General features: G+C 39.6%; 1 protein-coding gene across 1 annotated transcript in view; it reads left to right on the top strand.

Moving 5' to 3' along the window:
* LOC126425882 (atrial natriuretic peptide-converting enzyme-like) overlaps positions 1-19,338 on the top strand; it is a 338,406-nt gene that overhangs the window by 282,969 nt on the left and 36,099 nt on the right. Inside the window, 2 exon segments of the mRNA XM_050088318.1 lie at positions 171-364; positions 3,619-3,805. Of these exon segments, the coding sequence (XP_049944275.1) occupies positions 171-364; positions 3,619-3,805 (381 nt within the window).

Below are 19,338 nucleotides of genomic sequence, written 5' to 3'. Positions count from 1 at the left end.
TTTGATTCATTACTTCTGCTTCTATCCCTATCGAACATAAAGTTGAGACCCATAGCAAAATGTAATTCCATCTAAATATCAGTTACATCAAAGACAGTTTTAATTTCTAATGATACCAAATAACAGATAAATGAGTCACATACTCACCAGTGCCATATACATATTTTCAGGGTTGCCAATTCTAGTGAACTGACGATGCTCAGCGGTATCAGCAAAGTACGCACAGTCAGCTCAAACAGCAGCAGCGGCGCCTACACTGGCGACACTATGTGGAGGACGACCAAGCAACGCAACGTGCTGAAGGAGCTGCGCTCCTGCACGGGGAAGGACTATGCTACGGTGAAGCTCACCTGCTCCAACTTTGGTATGCTATCAGCACAGTACCCTGCATTTACACAGTTATTTTATGAACATTGTGTTTATGATCTGTAGCTCTACAATAACTCTAAAGAAGAAGCACAATCTACACCGGTCCACAGTGTACGGCACATGACACGACTCAGGGACATTTGTAAGAAACTTCTGGATATGATGATTTCAGAAAATGAAAACAGTATCATGTAGTGAAAAAGAACAGTAAAAGATACGGGAGGAGTCAGCAAGAAAATTCAGAACTACTTGGCCTGGGATTTGGTAAAATGTTTAATAACAACAGCACTGATAATAATATGATTATCCTGTTACAACATTATCTGCAGACGCTGTAAGGCGGCATCAGTCAAACGATTTTCAGTAAGACGAATTTACTTCGCTTACCGTAGGTAAAGTGCCTCACACCACCAAATGTGTTCTCCATCAAAATCAGTACTGACAGATGCCACATAGCTACACCACAGTGCCAACACCCAGTTGCACATAGCAATGCTCGGTTATTTACAGATTCTTCTGTAACATATTATTAGAAAAATTTCATATTTAAGTTCATAAACGCAACTTGTTTTTCAATCTTAAAAATGCTATTTTATATGAGAATAGTATTAGAGTAGTGTGTATGCTGTGTGTGGGTTTTTTCCCAAGTTAGATAATAGTTGTTATGTTTTGAGATAAGCTACAATGTGGTTATCGTAATCATAACTTCATTTTTCTCTCTACTACCTAGTTCTACGAAGAGCCTCCACCTTGTCCTGCTCGCAACCTCTTTCGCTCGATGGAGCAGTATGGGTTCAAGTTGCGAATCCTCAGATACACTATATATTATTCAACTGGTTCTCAACGGCTTCATTTGTATTATTATGCTACCAAAACTTTCATGGCAGCTATAAGACACCAGTACTTCATTTCAAATGTGGAATCTAATAATTGTGGAAGAAAAATGAGCACATACCTTATGTACCCAATTACTCGTTGTACTGACAGTTTTAAAAGCATATATGTCGCTTTCGCGTTTCTACTCAAGCGCTACTTCATGAAAACGACACGAAAACCAAGTACTACAAAAGATTTATTCTTCTGCTTGTTTTCAAGTGAGACTACTGAAAGATGACTATTTTTGACACCATGCTAAATAATGAGAACAGCCACTTCACATTAATCAAATTACTCTTTGCTTCAAGATATACAGAGTGTTACAGACTGACTTTGAAAGTTTGTACAGGGTGAAATTCTGAACGTTTTGACATAAGGAACCTATAGCAGGAAAGGTGAAGTAAAGTTTCTACAGCACCACGCACTTTCTACACTTTCGGTCGGTTAAATGGAACACCGGAATACTGTATTCGGGAAATGTTTATTGACACTAGAGTACAATCAAATACTGTGAACTGAATCTGTGCCTTGACTACTGAGTGCTGTAAATTTCAACGTGATGACCATCAGCTTCGTTACATAATGTATAACGATGGACCTTGTTCTATCTGGTTCTCCATTAGATTCTTCTCTTTCCTTTGATGATATCCAACGTTGTAAAGATGCGCTCACGAAGCTCAGGTACTGTTCCTACCGGTGCTGAGTACACCAAGGACTTCACATAACCCAAGAGGAAGAAGTAAACAGGGGTAAGATAAGTAAGCACGCAGGCCAAGGGACTGGACATCTCCTTCCAGTTATTCTCTGCTTGATATCTGACATACGCTCCGACCCGTCGATCAAATTGCGCTAGAGCACTTTCACTCTGAAGCACCGAACTAGTGTGCAGTTACAAGGGAACATCCGTGAGAACTTCAGGCAAGGTATTGCTCAAAAAGTTCAAATACCATACACTATTCAAATGACGGTGAGATGTGTAGTCCAATAAGGAGATCTCCGAGAATTCCAGACCAGATTTTCACTGAGACTCTCATCAGGCAACTTTTCGTACAGGTAGTACACGAATTTCCACAGCCCAGTGATGGCTGTAGGAACTTTATTTCACATTACCAGTATAAGTTTCTCATATTAAAATATTTCAGCCTCTACAATTTCCCAAATTCTCAAAACATTGCTGCATAACACCCTGAATAACGTGAAATCTCTTGCATAATGACCAATAGCTCCATCATAATGTTAGTGGAGTTGTTAAATGTTGTCAGTAGATATTACAATTCGTCAAATTTTCTAGAATCACTTCGTGAAGTACATTCTAGTACGCATCTCCTGTGACGTTCACGTCAGTAAAGGACATTTCGAATACCCAAAATTATGGTACTACTTTTCATTCATTAATATTTTGTTTTATCAGAATTTGATTCAAAAGAAGACGATTTTTCAAATTGAGGTGGAATTATGCTAGTTTATCTGCACCGATAGCTTGAATGTGAATACAACTGATCACACCATTCTATTATATAAGCAGAGCTCATTCGTGTACTAATCAAGCATTATCTCATAGACTTGCAACCGCCTGTTTGAATCTCTACAACGCTACAAAACACATGCGGAATACACACGTTTAATTACCGTTATATTTTGTTTATTTTGCTAATGTACCAAATTCTTTGGGTAGATCGACACACAGTCTTGGCATGTCCTGCAAGTAATAATACTGTGAATAAATAAGAGACTGAGGCAGCGAGACAGATGCAGAAGTTCACGTTCCTCAGATGCCCTCGACGGGCTTCAACGATAACACTTTTGTTGCTCAAAATTTTTTATGAAGACATGAACAGCAGTACGCTAAGGTTAAATTGGCGCGAACTTCTCGTACAAGTGGAGCAGGACTTTTGCCACATGTGTAACTCGTTTTAAGGCAAAAGTCTTCTCTGTTTTTAATAACTCCATGAAAACAAACTGACTGCAACGTTTACATCACCAAACCGTCAGTAACAGGCAGTCACAGTTGTGCGATCCGTACTGATTACTTCTCAGTAAGCCACTTCCGTCGTGAACATAAAACGCATTCAATCATTATTACTAAAAACATATTCTATTTCCCAATTCTCTGGTTTTTAAGTCACTCTATGTAACAGAGCCAATGCAGCTAAGGTCACCGATAGTCGGAATAGAGTTTTTTCTACAAAGGCACATTCTGAGTTCTAATCAACTGAAATAGTTACAGATTTACAATATAACATCTTTTTACGCAATTTTAAACCTCCTATTCCTAATAGCAAGTATTTGTCGTTTGATGTAGGTTACAATATAGACTGGCAATGCATGTCTTCACGTGTAACCTTTTTAACGAGGTGGTTTTCGTTTTGCAAGCTTGTGGTCAAAGGAGACATCCAAATTACCCGCGAGCCTCTACGAGAATTGTTGGAGGATTTGAATCAACTCCTGGGGACTGGCCGTTTCTAGCAGCGCTACTAGGAGGCCCGGAAGAAGTGTTTTACTGTGCTGGAGTGCTCATCGCAGACCAGTGGGTGCTGACCGCGTCACACTGCGTCGGAAAGTAAGTCTCTATGCCTGAATGTTGTGGAGTATTAGCCCAAAGGCTATGCTTCTGACATAGTTTGTTGTGTTTTTTTCTTGGCAGCTTGACTGCTTTTAACATTTAAAGCAAAACAAAAAAATCTCGACTGCTGTTAATACACAAAACAAAACAATAAAACCGCGCAAGTGGAGCGTTAATATTCCCCCACTATGTGGTTTCAATGCCAGGAATACCATGTCTAACTTGGTGTCGCCATACAATCATTGGCATTAATTTGTTACACTTGCCCGATTTGGAGTTACAATTTTTTACGTAATACATAAATGAGTAACCCAGCAGTTAACTAGTACAGGAGGTGTATAAAAATAAGGAAACGCCACAGCAAATTCATGCTTGAACTTATATGCAGATGCTGCACGTAGCGCTCTTGTGTTTGACCATGAAAGTCACCTATGTAATGTTTTCATTCGTGATCAGAAGAGGGTTACGTGTTGTTGTGAGTGCACTGTGTCGGACCTCAGTGCATTTGAAAGTGGGCAAATTGTTGGTGCTTTTATGGTCAGTGCGAAGTGTTTGGTGTTTCAAGAAGCACCATAGCGAATATTTATACCGTGTACAGTGCCCGCTAAAGGCACAAAAGTGTGTGTTGAGTGATTGTGACAGACGGTCATTGAAGAGAATTGTGACGAAAAATAAGGGGGCGACAGCTGCAAAAATCATTACAGAACTGAATGTCGCACTCGTGGGCCCTGTCAGTACCAAAACAACACGAAAGGAGCTCCATAAGTAAATTGTAGGGCAAGATGGAATTCTAAGACCATTCATCAGTGACGCAAATGCTCGCAACAGGAAAACATGGTACCGAAGCCATGAAACTTGGACTATGGACCAATGGAAGAACGTCGTCTGGTCAGATGAGCCTTGTTTCACACCGTTTCCAGCTTCTTGACGACTATAAGTCGCAAGGGAGTCATAACGGGATTTTGGTGATGATTTTGGCAGCCATGTTGTGGTATTCCATGGGCTTCACGGCTACTCCTCATGTTAGCATTTTGACTGATTGGGTCCATTCCGTGATACAACGTTTCTTCTCCAATGCTCATGCTGTGTTCCAAGATAACAGAGCCCCTGCTCACACAACTCGCATCCTCCAGGACTGATTTCGTGAACACAAGGGTGAATGGTCATAACTCCCCAGCCTTTGTGGTCTACTTTAGAGAGGTGCTGTGCACTTCCAAAATCGTTACCTCAACTGGTCACAATTTTGCAGGAATAATGGCATAAGATTCTGTTGAAAACCGTACCGGACTTGTATTTATCTATTCTGAGACGACTGGAAGCTGTTTTGAATGCCAACAGTTTTCCAACACCATATTGGGGCGGGTAATGTTTTGTGGTTTTGGTGTTTCCATACTTTTGTCCAGCCTCTATACATATCCTCATAGATACTAATACAAGATCAAGAACAGATAACCCATATTCACAAAAATATTGTAGATTAGGATGGCCATACACTGTTTGCATTTACTGTCTCCCATGCTCTTGTGATTTTACACTCGTGACAGAAAATATATTAAGATACAAGTGTGTATTACCCAGATCAGAAGTTCACCTGGTGATTTATAATACTAATGCGACAAATACAATGCAGAATAATACATCTTAAACACCCCCAAGAACAAGAGCCCATACCACTAAAATATTACAGACTATAAAATAGCGGCACTGTAGTCTACCCTGCCATTGTGACTTTACATTTGTGACGGGAAGATATGACACATGATTTTAATAACCTAAACAAGGGACCCCAAAAGAACTTACAACTATAGCGTGTGAAGGAGATAAGGTCATCTCATTGTCTGTCGCTAGTAATGGTGTGTGCCTTGCACTCTCATTTTTCCTTTCTTTGAGTGCTGCTACCCCTCTCCTCTTTCATATTAGGCATATATATATATATATATATATATATATATATATTTGTATCATTGGGCAGTGGTAATTCAGTGTTCTCTTCCAGACATGGTCAATGGTTCGATTCTGGGGGACGAGTAGAAGGGGTCAGGGTCTCACAGTTTGTTACTGTCCCTGTCTCCTCCTTCCTACCCCCACCCCCCACCTCCGAATACAACTTTCGGTCAACCCCAGTTTTAATGAGCCACAGATGTGTATGATTGTAATCATAATAACAATAAATGGTGTGTAATTTTACAACATAATGATAAATTGTTTAATTATCATGAAATACTTAATGTGATAACACCAATTTGCTTGGATCAATGAATAGTATATTGCTTTAGCATAAGATTCAAGAACTGTAATTCAGAAAAATATAGTCTTTTAAAGCACATGTTCAAAAATTTGAGAACTAAGTGTGTCACACAATTAATTTAAGTACTAATATAGGCAACAAACTTTCACTACTTTGATAACATCATAATTTGAAGAATATAAAATCAAAGTGTACACCAGTATTTCAGCAAGCAGTGCGACTGTGAACACTGGTCCCTCAACTATGACTACACGAGCATGTAAATGAGTGAACGCTGTTTCTTACAGGCGTTTCTGCCTACGTTTGAGATCGGTTATTCTGTTGTTCTTTTCTTGTAATGGAGGGTCTTTCCTACTCTGTCTTCCCTTAAGTGAGTAACCAGACTGATGATCTTTTAAGGGCAAACACGCTAAAGTCAGTACCACCAAAGAGGAACTGTCACCCACCCACAAAAATATTCAGGCCTTAAGATGTAAGCTTCTAAGTGTAGACTCACTACTGAGTACTGGGGACAGCCCAACAAGGGTGTGTTTTACTGAACACTGGCTTTGTGAATATAAAATACCTCCATGTAACAAACAAAACATTTCAATAGCATCAAACTGTTTTGGGTGAAATTATGAAAATGGTGTCAGCTGCATAAACATGCAAAAATGGTTTACAAACGTGGTAAAGAATAGAGCTGACCTAGTAAAATTCACTACCAGTACTGGTATTGAAAAATATTTTGAGTGTTCATTGGTTGAAATTGTTTTTAATGATACAAAATATATCACCATTAATATTAGCCATTCATCTTGCAGAAGAACATTTTTGAAAAAGATACAAATAGTGTGCTAAATAAGGTTAGCAGTTGCAGAAGTAATAAGAAAATAACATTCTGTAGTGACTTTAATGCTGATTATAGTAAGGTATCCAAACTGAAAGAGGATATTTTCTCACCACTGATCTCAAACAATTGCATAACAGTCAATGACTATACTTGAAATACAGCTAACAGAGCTCCTGCTGTAAGTTACATTGTTACTCAAATATAGTCAGATGATTATACAGTAATGGTAATTGGAAATTACCTGTCTGATCACAAAGAACATGTAATCTCAGTGGAACAAAACTGGAAGCCTAGGAAGCTGTTCTGGGAGTTCCAAAACTATTCATTCAAATTAATACAGGAAGAACAGAACAAATATATATATATATATATATATATATATATATATATATATATATATATATATATATATATATATATATATATATATAAGATGATGTGACTTACCAAATGAAAGTGCTGGCAGGTTGACAGACACACAAACAAACACAAACATACACACAAAATTCAAGCTTTCGCAACAAACTGTTGCCTCATCGGGAAAGAGGGAAGGAGAGGGAAAGACGTAAGGATGCGGGTTTTAAGGGAGAGGGTAAGGAGTCATTCCAATCCCGGGAGCGGAAAGACTTACCTTAGGGGGAAAAAAGGACAGGTATACACTCGCACACACATATCCATCCACACATATACAGACACAAGCAGACATACTTAAAGACAAAGAGTTTGGGCAGAGATATCAGTCGAGGCGGAAGTGCAGAGGCAAAGAGGTTGTTGAATGACAGGTGAGGTATGAGTGGCAGCAACTTGAAATTAGCGGAGATTGATGCCTGGTGGGTAACGGGAAGAGAGGATATATTGAAGAGCAAGTTCCCATCTCCGGAGTTCGGATAGGTTGGTGTTGGTGGGAAGTATCCAGACAACCCGGATGGTGTAACACTGTGCCAAGATGTGCTGGCCGTGCACCAAGGCATGTTTAGCCACAGGGTGATCCTCATTACCAACAAACACTGTCTGCCTGTGTCCATTCATGCGAATGGATAGTTTGTTGCTGGTCATTCCCACATAGAATGCATCACAGTGTAGGCAGGTCAGTTGGTAAATCACGTGGGTGCTTTCACACATGGCTCTGCCTTTGATCGTGTACACCTCCCGGGTTACAGGACTGGAGTAGGTGGTGGTGGGAGGGTGCATGGGACAGGTTTTACACCGGGGGCGGTTACAAGGATAGGAGCCAGAGGGTAGGGAAGGTCGTTTGGGGATTTAATAGGGATGAACTAACAGGTTACGAAGGTTAGGTGGACGGCAGAAAGACACTCTTGGTGGAGTGGGGAGGATTTCATGAAGGATGGATCTCATTTCAGGGCAGGATTTGAGGAAGTCGTATCCCTGCTGGAGAGCCACATTCAGAGTCTGGTCCAGTCTTGGAAAGTATCCTGTCACAAGTGGGGCACTTTTGTGGTTCTTCTGTGGGAGGTTCTGGGTTTGAGGGGATGAGGAAGTGGCTCTCGTTATTTGCTTCTGTACCAGGTCGGGAGGGTAGTTACGGGATGCGAAAGCTGTTGTCAGGTTGTTGGTGTAATGGTTCAGGGATTCCGGACTGGAGCAGATTCGTTTGCCACGAAGACCTAAGCTGTAGGGAAGGGACCGTTTGATTTGGAATGGGTGGCAGCTGTCATAATGCAGGTACTGTTGCTTGTTGGTGGGTTTGATATGGACGGATGTGTGAAGCTGGCCATTGGACAGATGGAGGTCAACGTCAAGGAAAGTGGCGTGGGATTTGGAGTAGGACCAGGTGAATCTGATGGAACCAAAGGAGTTGAGGTTGGAGAGGAAATTCTGGAGTTCTTCTTCACTGTGAGTCCAGATCATGAAGATGTCATCAATAAATCTGTACCAAACTTTGGGTTGGCAGGCCTGGGTAACCAAGAAGGCTTCCTCTAGGCGACCCATGAATAGGTTGGCATACGAGGGGGCCATCCTGGTACCCATGGCTGTTCCCTTTAATTGTTGGTATGTCTGGCCTTCAAAAGTGAAGAAGTTGTGGGTCAGGATGAAGCTGGCTAAGGTAATGAGGAAGACGTTTTAGGTATGGTGGCAGGTGATCGGCGTGAAAGGAAGTGCTCCATCGCAGCGAGGCCCTGGACGTGCAGAAAAAAGTTATATATATATATATATATATATATATATATATATATATATATATATATATATATATATATATATATATATTAGCATGCTAATTATGGTAGTGGAGTTCACAGGAAATGCTTGAATGCATGATCACTGGCCTGTATCCATGCAGTACATCATCAGATGTTATGTTCACTTGAAGATTACTGGGACATCCGTGATGGTACCAGCAGTAATGGCAATTCTAGCAATGAGGTCTTCTTCTGTTTCCACAACAGTTTCATGCATCAGCTGCTTCATATGCCCTCTGAGAAATAAATCCAGACACATGAGATCAGGTGACCCAGGTGACAAGACTACATGGCCACCATCAATTCAAAAGATCACAGCAGGGCTGAAATGTGCTAGCACCCCATCGTGCTGGAAGTATATCCTATGTATAACCATCAGATGTATATTCTCCAGCATTTCTGGCAGCACAAAGATGCAATGTCTCCATCCGTTCAGGCAGAATGTAAGAATGTACAATTCACTCAACCTATCACATCAACACCAAGTTGCTGTTGATGAGCATGAGGTCTCTTACTTTTTGAATTCGCATGGGCCCAAAAATATGAATTGTGAATATTGAAACATTTTTCATGAGTAAAGTCTGTTGTAAAATCCTCTGTGTGAACTGCAGGCATTGAGGAAAATCATCAGGTGCTAATCCTGTCAGTCTCAATGATGAAAAGAATGAAGCTTCTGGTTACATAACACATTCCACACAAGGCTGTCTCTCACACCAAGGATGTGTGCAATACATCATGTAACTGTAGATGAAGTGTCTTCAACGTGTTTCAGGATCTTGTCATCCATTTCTGGAGTTCACACTGTTTGATTCTGGTCTGTAGCATGTATACTCTGCATGGCCCCTCCCACTGGAGGTTCGTGTCCTCCCTCAGGCATGGGTGTGTGTGTGTTGTTCTTAGCATAAGTTAAAGTAGTGTGTAAGTCTAGGGACCGATGACCTCAGCAGTTTGGTCCCTTAGGAATTCACACACATTTGAACATTTGAACATGTATACTTACACTGAAAGTGCCTCCTTCACATAGCAGGCAATGCAAATGTCCAAATGTTTGGTGGTGTGGAACCCGTCAGTTGGGAAAGAGTCATCAATACTCTCTCACTGCAATGCACCCATTTCCATTTATAGACCTGTATACCAGATGCTTGTAAATCTCTTTATATGTTCATTGTTGTTTTCATAAGGCAGTAATGACTGTCCCTGACTCTGTGTGTTTACAAGGAAGTCACCATTGGTATCACAAGGGGGTCATACTCCTGAATGAATTGGTGTGTCGATGAAATCTTCTCGGGTGATCAGCCCAGTGGTGGTATCGCCTTATCGCAATGTTTTGATGAGTTTTGTACCAAACATCTTCAAGCAAAGTGTTGGTATGGTGTGTTCCATCTGTCTATATGGTGGACCAATCGTGCCTCCGGAAAGGAATGCCGCGTCATTAGTGGGGGAACACGAGGTAACCAGTAGTGGGGTATTGTGCTGCAACCCTGGCATGGGTATCGAGTCCCAGTTGCTGTCTAATCCATCTGTGGACACCACCGCTTTCATTACAGAGTGTTCCTGACATATTTTCTTAGCTGAGGAATCCCATGCTGCAGTAAACTGAAATCCACTGTCACGAATTACTAGATTATAGTGGAGATGTGTTTCTACTGCTTCTTTGACAACAGAGTCCCAAAAACTATTGGCAGTCCATAGCTTCTTTGTTTTTTTTCTTTTTTTGTTTTTTTTCCCATTACTTTATTATTACTTTACTTTATTGAAAGGCATGTCCCTCATTGATGCTATTATGTGCTACCACAGGCTTGTTTGTCTGCCCTAGTCATATGTTCATAACGTGCTTTGTATGACGTTGTGACATACATAGCTGTGTCTGCCCCGTGTACTGCATCAAACATTCACACTTGGTACTGCAAATACCAGTGTCTGCAGGCCTAGCTGATCTTTGATTGAGTCAAGTATGTCCTTAACTTTTTAATTTGCGTGGAAGACTGTCGTTTTTTGCTGCTTTTTAATATTCTTGCGATTTTGGGTGTCGGTGGCCTAGCATATGGCCAAAATGCCACACATTTTACTTCGTCTTCTTTTCGTTTGTCCACCCGCCACTTGTCTCTACATAAGGTGCATCTTATTGTGTCTCGTTGTAGCTGTTTTTTGTGGAAAGTTTCACGCAGATGCTGCAACTCCTGCAGTAAATGCCTCCTGTCACAGACTGACCTGCCTCTTTCTGCTAAGGTGTTTAGTACCAAGGTACATTGCACTGCATGGTGGTAGCTCCAAGCATTAAGGTATAGGTCTGTGTTGTCCTCTTCCTGTAGATCAAATGCCAGATGGTACTGTCCAGATTTCTCTTGATCAAAATGTCCAAGAAGGGTAGGCATCCATTCTCTTCTACCTTCATGGTGAATTTGATGCACTCATGTATGCCATTGAAGTGATGTAGGAACTCTTGCAGGTTTTCCTTACCATGTGGCCACACTACAAAAGTGTCATCTTTGTATCTATAGAACACCAGGTTTAAGGCAGTCAGCGTTCAGTGCTGCATCTTATAAGCACTCCATGTAAAAGTTGGCAATACCAGGAGCTAAAGGGGAATCTGTGACAACACCATCTATCTCCAGCATATGCTTCTTCTTGCATCTTCTTCTTTTCACTCTGTCGCCTCCTGTCTTTAATGATGCTAAAAGCAAAAGCAGGTCTTTCCCATTCCAAAAATGTTGCCTTTCGTGGTGGAGCCTTATTAAATCTTTTCTCATATGCTCCCATAATCTGTATCATTTTCTGCCCTGTGTGTTGTCGTTCATGTATCCATATACTCATCCCTAAGTGCTCCACATAGTGAAACTATGACCCTCACATCTACCATGGCTACAAATTAAAACTCGACTGTGACTGTGACTCTGAAGACATGGGAACTTGAATTCCAACAACAGAAAAGAAGTAACAGGGCTACCAATCTGCATAATAACATTTGATACTAAACAGGGGTTACAGGAGTATGTGGACTTCTCACCCACCCTGTACATTTCACATGTGGTTGTAATGTTGAGCTGATAATTTGTGTTGGCCATAGTGATAGTGCCATTTTGAAATAAATATTTGTTTTTGTCTTAACAATACAATGAAAATATACAATTGTAGTTGAAGAAGTGATGTTGAGAAACAGCTGTGATACAGTAACCAAACTCAAATATGTATACATCACATGCATTTTTATCATAATTATAATAAACTTAGTAATATATCTGTAACAGTTTGTTAGTAAATTACAGTTTATGAATGTGAAGTAACTGTAGGTTAGGGTGGTCAATGAACTTAGTTTTCCTATCCTGATGATGTCCTATACATATGTTAAGAATAGAACATCCACATATGACTTAACTGATCCTGAGAAGGCCAAAAAAGGTGTCAGTGTATGCTGCTGCTGAAAAATTCAACATTTCATACAAAACACTAAGGCAGCCTTTTCTAGGCCTAGTGGCAAAAGTGATGGAACTAAAGGCAAAGAAAAAAGCCTTGGTTGTACCACAAGAATTAATCCAAATTCAGAAATAATAATAGCATCCTGTTTTTCAGTACATTACCAAAGTGAAAGTAGTAAGATAGTGAATGAGTATATGGGACAGGTAACAGCACAAGATCCACACAAGTGAAATCAATATTAAGTAAAGTTTTTATCCAAATGCTGTGAGGAAGGTCATCATTACATTTTCCTAGAGACAGACAACATAGAATGGAACTTCCTGGCAGATTAAAACTGTGTTCTGGACCGAGACTTGAACTCGGGACCTTTGCCTTTCACGAGCAAGTGCTCTACCAACTGAGCTACCCAAGCATGACTCATGCCCTGTCCCCACAGCTTTACTTCTGCCAGTACCTTGTCTCCTACCTTCCAAACTTTACAGAAGCTCTCCTGTGAACCTTGCAGAACTAGCACTCCTGAAAGAAAGGATATTGTGGAGACATGGCTAGGCAAAGGTCCCGAGTTCGAGTCTCAGTCTGGCACACAGTTTTAATCTGCCAGGAAGTTTCATATCAGCACACACTCTGCTGCAGAGTGAAAATCTCATTCTGGAAACATCCCCCAGGCTGTGGCTTAGCCATGTCTCTGCAATATCCTTTCTTTCAGGAGTGCTAGTTCTGCAAGGTTCACAGGAGAGCTTCTGTAAAGTTTGGAAGGTAGGAGACGAGGTACTGGCAGAAGTAAAGCTGTGGGGACGGGGCGTGAGTCATGCTTGGGTAGCTCAGTTGGTAGAGCACTTGCCTGCGAAAGGCAAAGGTCCCGAGTTTGAGTCTCGGTCCAGCACACAGTTTTAATGTGCCAGGAAGTTTCATATCGGCACACACTCCACTGCAGAGTGAAAATCTCATTCTGGAAACATAGAATGGATTTAGGAAAAACAGTTGAAGTTTTTTCTGTACCTGATTTTAATGGGAGATACTCTAAATTCGTTTGAATGGCATAAAGTAGAATTATACATTTATCTTGTCGTGTAACTAACCTTACTGATTTCTCATTAATTTTTTTGGAAACTTTACACCTTATCATGGGTTTCATTGGCCTATTTCACCTATGGTCAAGGGAATTGTAGCATGAAAGGACATTAAAATATGTTTTACTTGAATAGTACTCTTTATCCACAAATTCCTCCATTCATGGGGTAAATTGAGTATAGTTCAATTCAGCATTACTATATGACAAGAAAGGGTCATAATACTTGAAAACGAAATGGAATCATTCTAGAGGGTCACATTGCTAACTTATGAAGAAATGACAGGAAAATTGTATCATGTCAATAAGCTGTAAACTGTTGAACTTAAAAATACTGTTTCTTTATATCCAGATTACACCAACCAACCCTAGGATGAAGTTTAAGGTTTCGCTGAGTAAAAATGACATTATTCAGCAGGGTAATATGTCTACTAAGGTAGATCTTAGAATGTACCATTTGTGGCACACCAAAACTTTCCCCATGTGAAAAAGATTAATTTAAAAAAAGAGACAGAGGCTTATGTGATCATTGCATTGTGGGCAAATTTCATAAATTGCCCTTCCACAAAAGTGACTCAAAGTAAACAAAGACAGGTGATTTGCTCACAGTGATTTCTGTAGCCCTACACAAATTAATTCAGTTGACAGATCATAGTACTTTGTTAAAAGATGACTATTCTCATTGGCAAACTGTGTATTTCTTAAAAAATAAGCCTGAAGTCGCCAAACACATGAAATATTTCATTAAAAATCAGTAAAAAGCAAACTGAGCATGGAATATAAGTGGTAAGGCCTGATAATTGTCTAGAATTCATTAGTCAAGAGGTATTAATAATGCAGATCATGGGATAATACAGAAAAAATCAGTAGCCTTCTGTCCCCAACAGAATGGTGCAGCTGAACATGAGAACAGAACTTTCATAGAGACTACAAGGACAATGTTTCATGCAAGGGATCTGCTGATACAATTATGGGCTGAATCCATAGACATGGCAACATAACAGTCACAAGCAGTGTTTATGGAAAACTGCCTCACAAATTGTGGACAGTTCTAGACTGTGCTGTGGCCAAACTCAGTAAACTTCGACAGATGGTTTACGCACTCATCCCAAAGGAGAGATGACAGAAACAGGATTTAAAAATCAAAAAGGTTTTTGACTGGATATGACACAGAGTTAAAACAATATCCTGTTTTGTTTTTTCATAAATAATATGTTAAATACATCATGATGTTTTCACGGGCATATTATACAAGGACTGTCAATCTGAGAAAACTGTTCAGTTTATGCCCCTTCCTAAAACCGCCTCTATATTCATCTAAATTACTCTCCAGTGTTTTTTCTACTCTGTCTAATATAATCTTGAAAAATATGTTACATGCAACAGGTGGCCAATGAATCCCTCAGTAGTTGTCAACATCCCATTAATTGCTTTATTATGTATTTGATCTATGAAGGCTACCTACCACTTCCATGAGAGTTTTTCTGTTTTCTGGGCTTTCTCAAAGATTAATTTTAGTTCAACCCTTTAACAATCACTTTCTCCTCCAAAGATCTGTTGAGAAGGGCTTCTTTACCAGATCACCTACAGAAAACACTTTCATACTAAATTTTCTCATATTCTTCCTATTTGCATTGTGGGCAAATTTCATAAATTGCCCTTCCACAAAAGTGACTCAAAGTCGTACAGTAGCTTTTTTCTTTACAAGGGTAGTAATCATAACAAAATTAAATATATTAATTTTATGTATATATATAAATTGAACTGTTTAAATGCATTTAAATTTTATAATTGACAGCTCAACATTGTGAGGAATAAAATAAAATTAAAAACGGGAAGTTGGTACTGGCAGGAATCAAATCCGAGTTGATGAATTGCCAGTCATACACTAGACTACTCAGCAAGGTGCCGTTACAGCAATAGCTCCTCAAAGATCCCTCATACTATATGCTTACACAATGTGCTACGTGCAGTTTCAAAGAAAAATAGTGACCTGGTGCTGTGAGCAATGTACCACTTGTAGTGTTAGAAGGGGTGACATGATGTCAGAGCATGCATAGTTGAAAACAAATAGCTGCATACCTTCCCCAAGTTGACCGTAGTGCGGCTGACCATAATTTCAGCACTCAACACTGGGTTCTAGTTATTGTGGAGAGAGCACTACAAAATATATTTTTATCCATTCTATTTGAATATCCACATGCATTTGCAGTGAAATGGTATAATTTTAGTGGAATTTCCAGCGCAGATTCAAAGAGAAATGGCATAATTTTAGTGCAGTATTTAACAGTGTGCTGTTGCACATTAACACTTGATAATAAGCTGCCACTGCCGAGAAATATATGCAACAGCCAGAAGGCTTTGTGAATATGCAAACTGAAGAAAAAGACATATGAACTAAACAAGCATCTAGACTATGTAATTAATGGTTCACCAGTGTGCAAAAGAAATATGCCATACAAAAGAATCATGCGTGGAACAGTAAGAAAATAAAAGTAACTGTCATGAAATTTTAATAATTTATATGTAATTATGCAAATTTTGAACATACAGAATTAGTAAAAACTGTGAAGAACGACACAGTACACTGTAAAATGTCATCTATTTGTTATGCTGTCATCTTTTCTATATTTAGGGCCTAAACTAAATTGTAGAATACACTACGTAAATGTCATCCTATAATCAAAGTTCCAAGATGTATATGGAATGACACAACATGCATCAACTGAAATACTTCAAGTGGGTGTCTGAATATATAAATAAATAACAACAAAAAATAAGTTGACTCCCTGTGGTTTGGTGGTTCTGCCTGTGGATTCACTAATAGTGTCAGATTTCTTGTAAACAACAAATATGTATATCTGGAATGGGCCCAACTCCATTGCTGGAATCTTACTGGTGAGGCAACAAGCTCATCCAGATGAGTAAATGCACATGCAAGCAACTGGAAAGTATACTGTGTTAAAAATACCTTGAAATTTTATAATCCCTTGCCATTTTTGTGACAATTTTCATGCAAGTTTATTGTCAGAAAGCTAATTGTGGAATTGGGTAAACACTATAGTAGTACATAAAAATATTAAGCACTTTTGTTTTTGTTTTTTTCTTTTTTTCCTAAGTGAGTAATGACCTGAATGACACCTGCCCCTTTCCCTTTGATTGAATGGCATTAAACAGTAGCTACTATACACTGAGGTGACAAAAGTCAGGGGTACCTGCTAATATCATGTTGGATTTTCTTTTGCTATGCATAGTGTAGCAACTTGATGTGGCATGGACTCAACAAATTGTTGGAACTCTTCTGGAGAAATATTGAGCCATGCTGTCTCTATAGCCATCCATAATTGCAAAAGTGTTGCTGGTGAAGGATTGTGTACACAAACTGACATCTCAAATATGTCCCAGAAAAGTTAGATGTGATTCATTTTTAGTGACCTAGGTGGCCACATCATTCACTTGGACTGTCCAGAATGTCCTCCAAACTAATTGAGAACAATTGTGCACCAGTGACAAGGTACATTGTCATCCACAAAAATTGAAGTCCATGAATGGTTGCAAATGATATCCAACTAGCAGAAAATAACCCTTTCCAGTGAATGACTGGTTCAGCTGGAGTAGATGACCCAGTCCATTTCGTGTAAACACAGCACACACCATTATGGAGCCACCACCAGCCTGTACAGTGCCTTGTTGACAACTTGGTTCCAAAGCTTGGGTCTGCATAACACTCAAACCCTACCTTTAGCTCTCTCCAGCTGAAATTGGGGCTCATCTGACCACATCACAGTTTTTTAGTCATCTAAGATCCAACCAAGTCAGTCAGTCGTCTGCTGCCATAGCCCATTAATGCCACTGTCCTAGTGGATATGTTCATAATATGTCCCACATTAATTTCTGTGGTTATTTCATACAGTGTTTCTTCTCCGTTGCAAGAACAACTCTACGAAAACGCCACTGCTTTCGGTCATTATGTGAAGGCTGTTGGCCACTGCGTTGTCCATGGTGAGAAGTAATGCCTGAAATTCTTGGTACACTTTTGACTGTGTCTCTCAAAATAGTGATTTCCCTCATGATTTCGAAAATGGAATATCCCAGGTGTCTAGGTGCAACTACCATTCATCTACATTTACCGGTACATCTACATGGATACTCTGCAAATCACATTTAAGTGCCTGGCAGAGGCTCATTAGACCACCTTCACAATTCTTTATTATTCCAATCTGGTATAGCATGCAGAAAGAATGAACACCTGTATCTTTCTGTACGAGCTCTGATTTCCCTTATTTTATCATGGTAATTGTTCCTCACTATGTAGGTTGGTGTCAACAAAATATTTTCGCTTTCGGAGGAGACAGTTGGTGGTTGGAACTTCATGAGAAGATTCTGTTGCAATGAAAAAAGCCTTTCTTTTAACAATGTCCAGCCCAAATCCTGTATCATTTCTGTGACACTCTCTCCCATATTTTGCAATAATACAAAACGTGCTGCCTTTCTTTGAACTTTTTCGATGTACTCCGTCAGTCCCATCTGGTAAGGATCCCACACCACGTAGCAGTATTCTAAAAGAGGATGGGTAAGAGTAATGTACGCAGTCTCCTTAGTAGGTCTGTTACATTTTCTAAGTGTCCTGCCAATAAAACGCATTCTTTGGTTAGCCTTGCCCACAACATTTTCCATGTGTTGCTTCCAATTTAAGTTGTTTGTAATTGTAGTACCTAGGTATTTAGTTGGGCTTTTAGATTATACTACTTTATCATGTAACTGAAGTTTAATGAGTTCCTTTTAGCACTCATGTGGATGACCTCCCATTTTTCGTTATTTAGGGTCAGCTGCCATTTTTCGCACCATTCAGACATATTTTCTAAATCGTTTTGCAGTTTGTTTTGATCTTCTGATGACTTTATTAGTCAACAAACGACAGCATCATCTGCAAACAACCCCAGATGGTGGCTCAGATTGTCTCCAAAATTGTTTGTATAGATAAGGAACAGCAAAGGGCCTATAGCACTACCTTGGGGAACGCCAGAAATCACTTCTGTTTTACTCTGTGACTTTCCATCAATTACTACCAATTGTGACCTCTCTGACAGGAAATCACAAATCCAGTCACATAACTGAGATGATATTCCATAAGCAAGCAATTTCACTATGAGCCGCTCATGTGGTACAGTGTCAAAAGCCTTCTGGAAATCCAGAAATATGAAATCAATCTGAAATACCTTGTCAATAGCACTCAACACTTCATGTGAATAAAGAGCTAGTTGTGTTTCACAGGAATGATGTTTTCTAAACCCATGTTGACTGTGTGTCAATAGACTGTTTTCTTCGAGATAATTCATAATGTTCGAAAACAATATATGTTCAAAAACCCTGCTGCATATCAATGTTAATGATATGGGCCTGTAATTCTGCATTCAAATCTGTTAATTCCTGTCATATGACCATAACCACTTTGGAAGCCTTTTCACGTGTATCATCTGCATACAAATGACAGAGTCACCAATGCACTGCCCTTTTATACCTTGTGTATGCAATACCAATTCCATCTGTATTTCATGACTTTTTGTCACCTCAGTGTAGTACAGCTGCACATTTATTAAATCACTGAGGTTGTCAATGGCTCATCACGAAACAATATATGATAGGAAACATGACATGAACATAACTCATTAAAAAGTGATAAATGAAAGGTGACATTTTCATTGGAGACTAAAAGAAAGGAAGGAGAATTAGTGTTTAAAAGCCCTTCAAAACAATATCATT

This window comes from Schistocerca serialis, chromosome 1, assembly GCF_023864345.2.
Source record: "Schistocerca serialis cubense isolate TAMUIC-IGC-003099 chromosome 1, iqSchSeri2.2, whole genome shotgun sequence".
Lineage (NCBI taxonomy): Eukaryota > Metazoa > Arthropoda > Insecta > Orthoptera > Acrididae > Schistocerca > Schistocerca serialis.
This window is presented reverse-complemented; position numbering and strand designations above follow the sequence as displayed.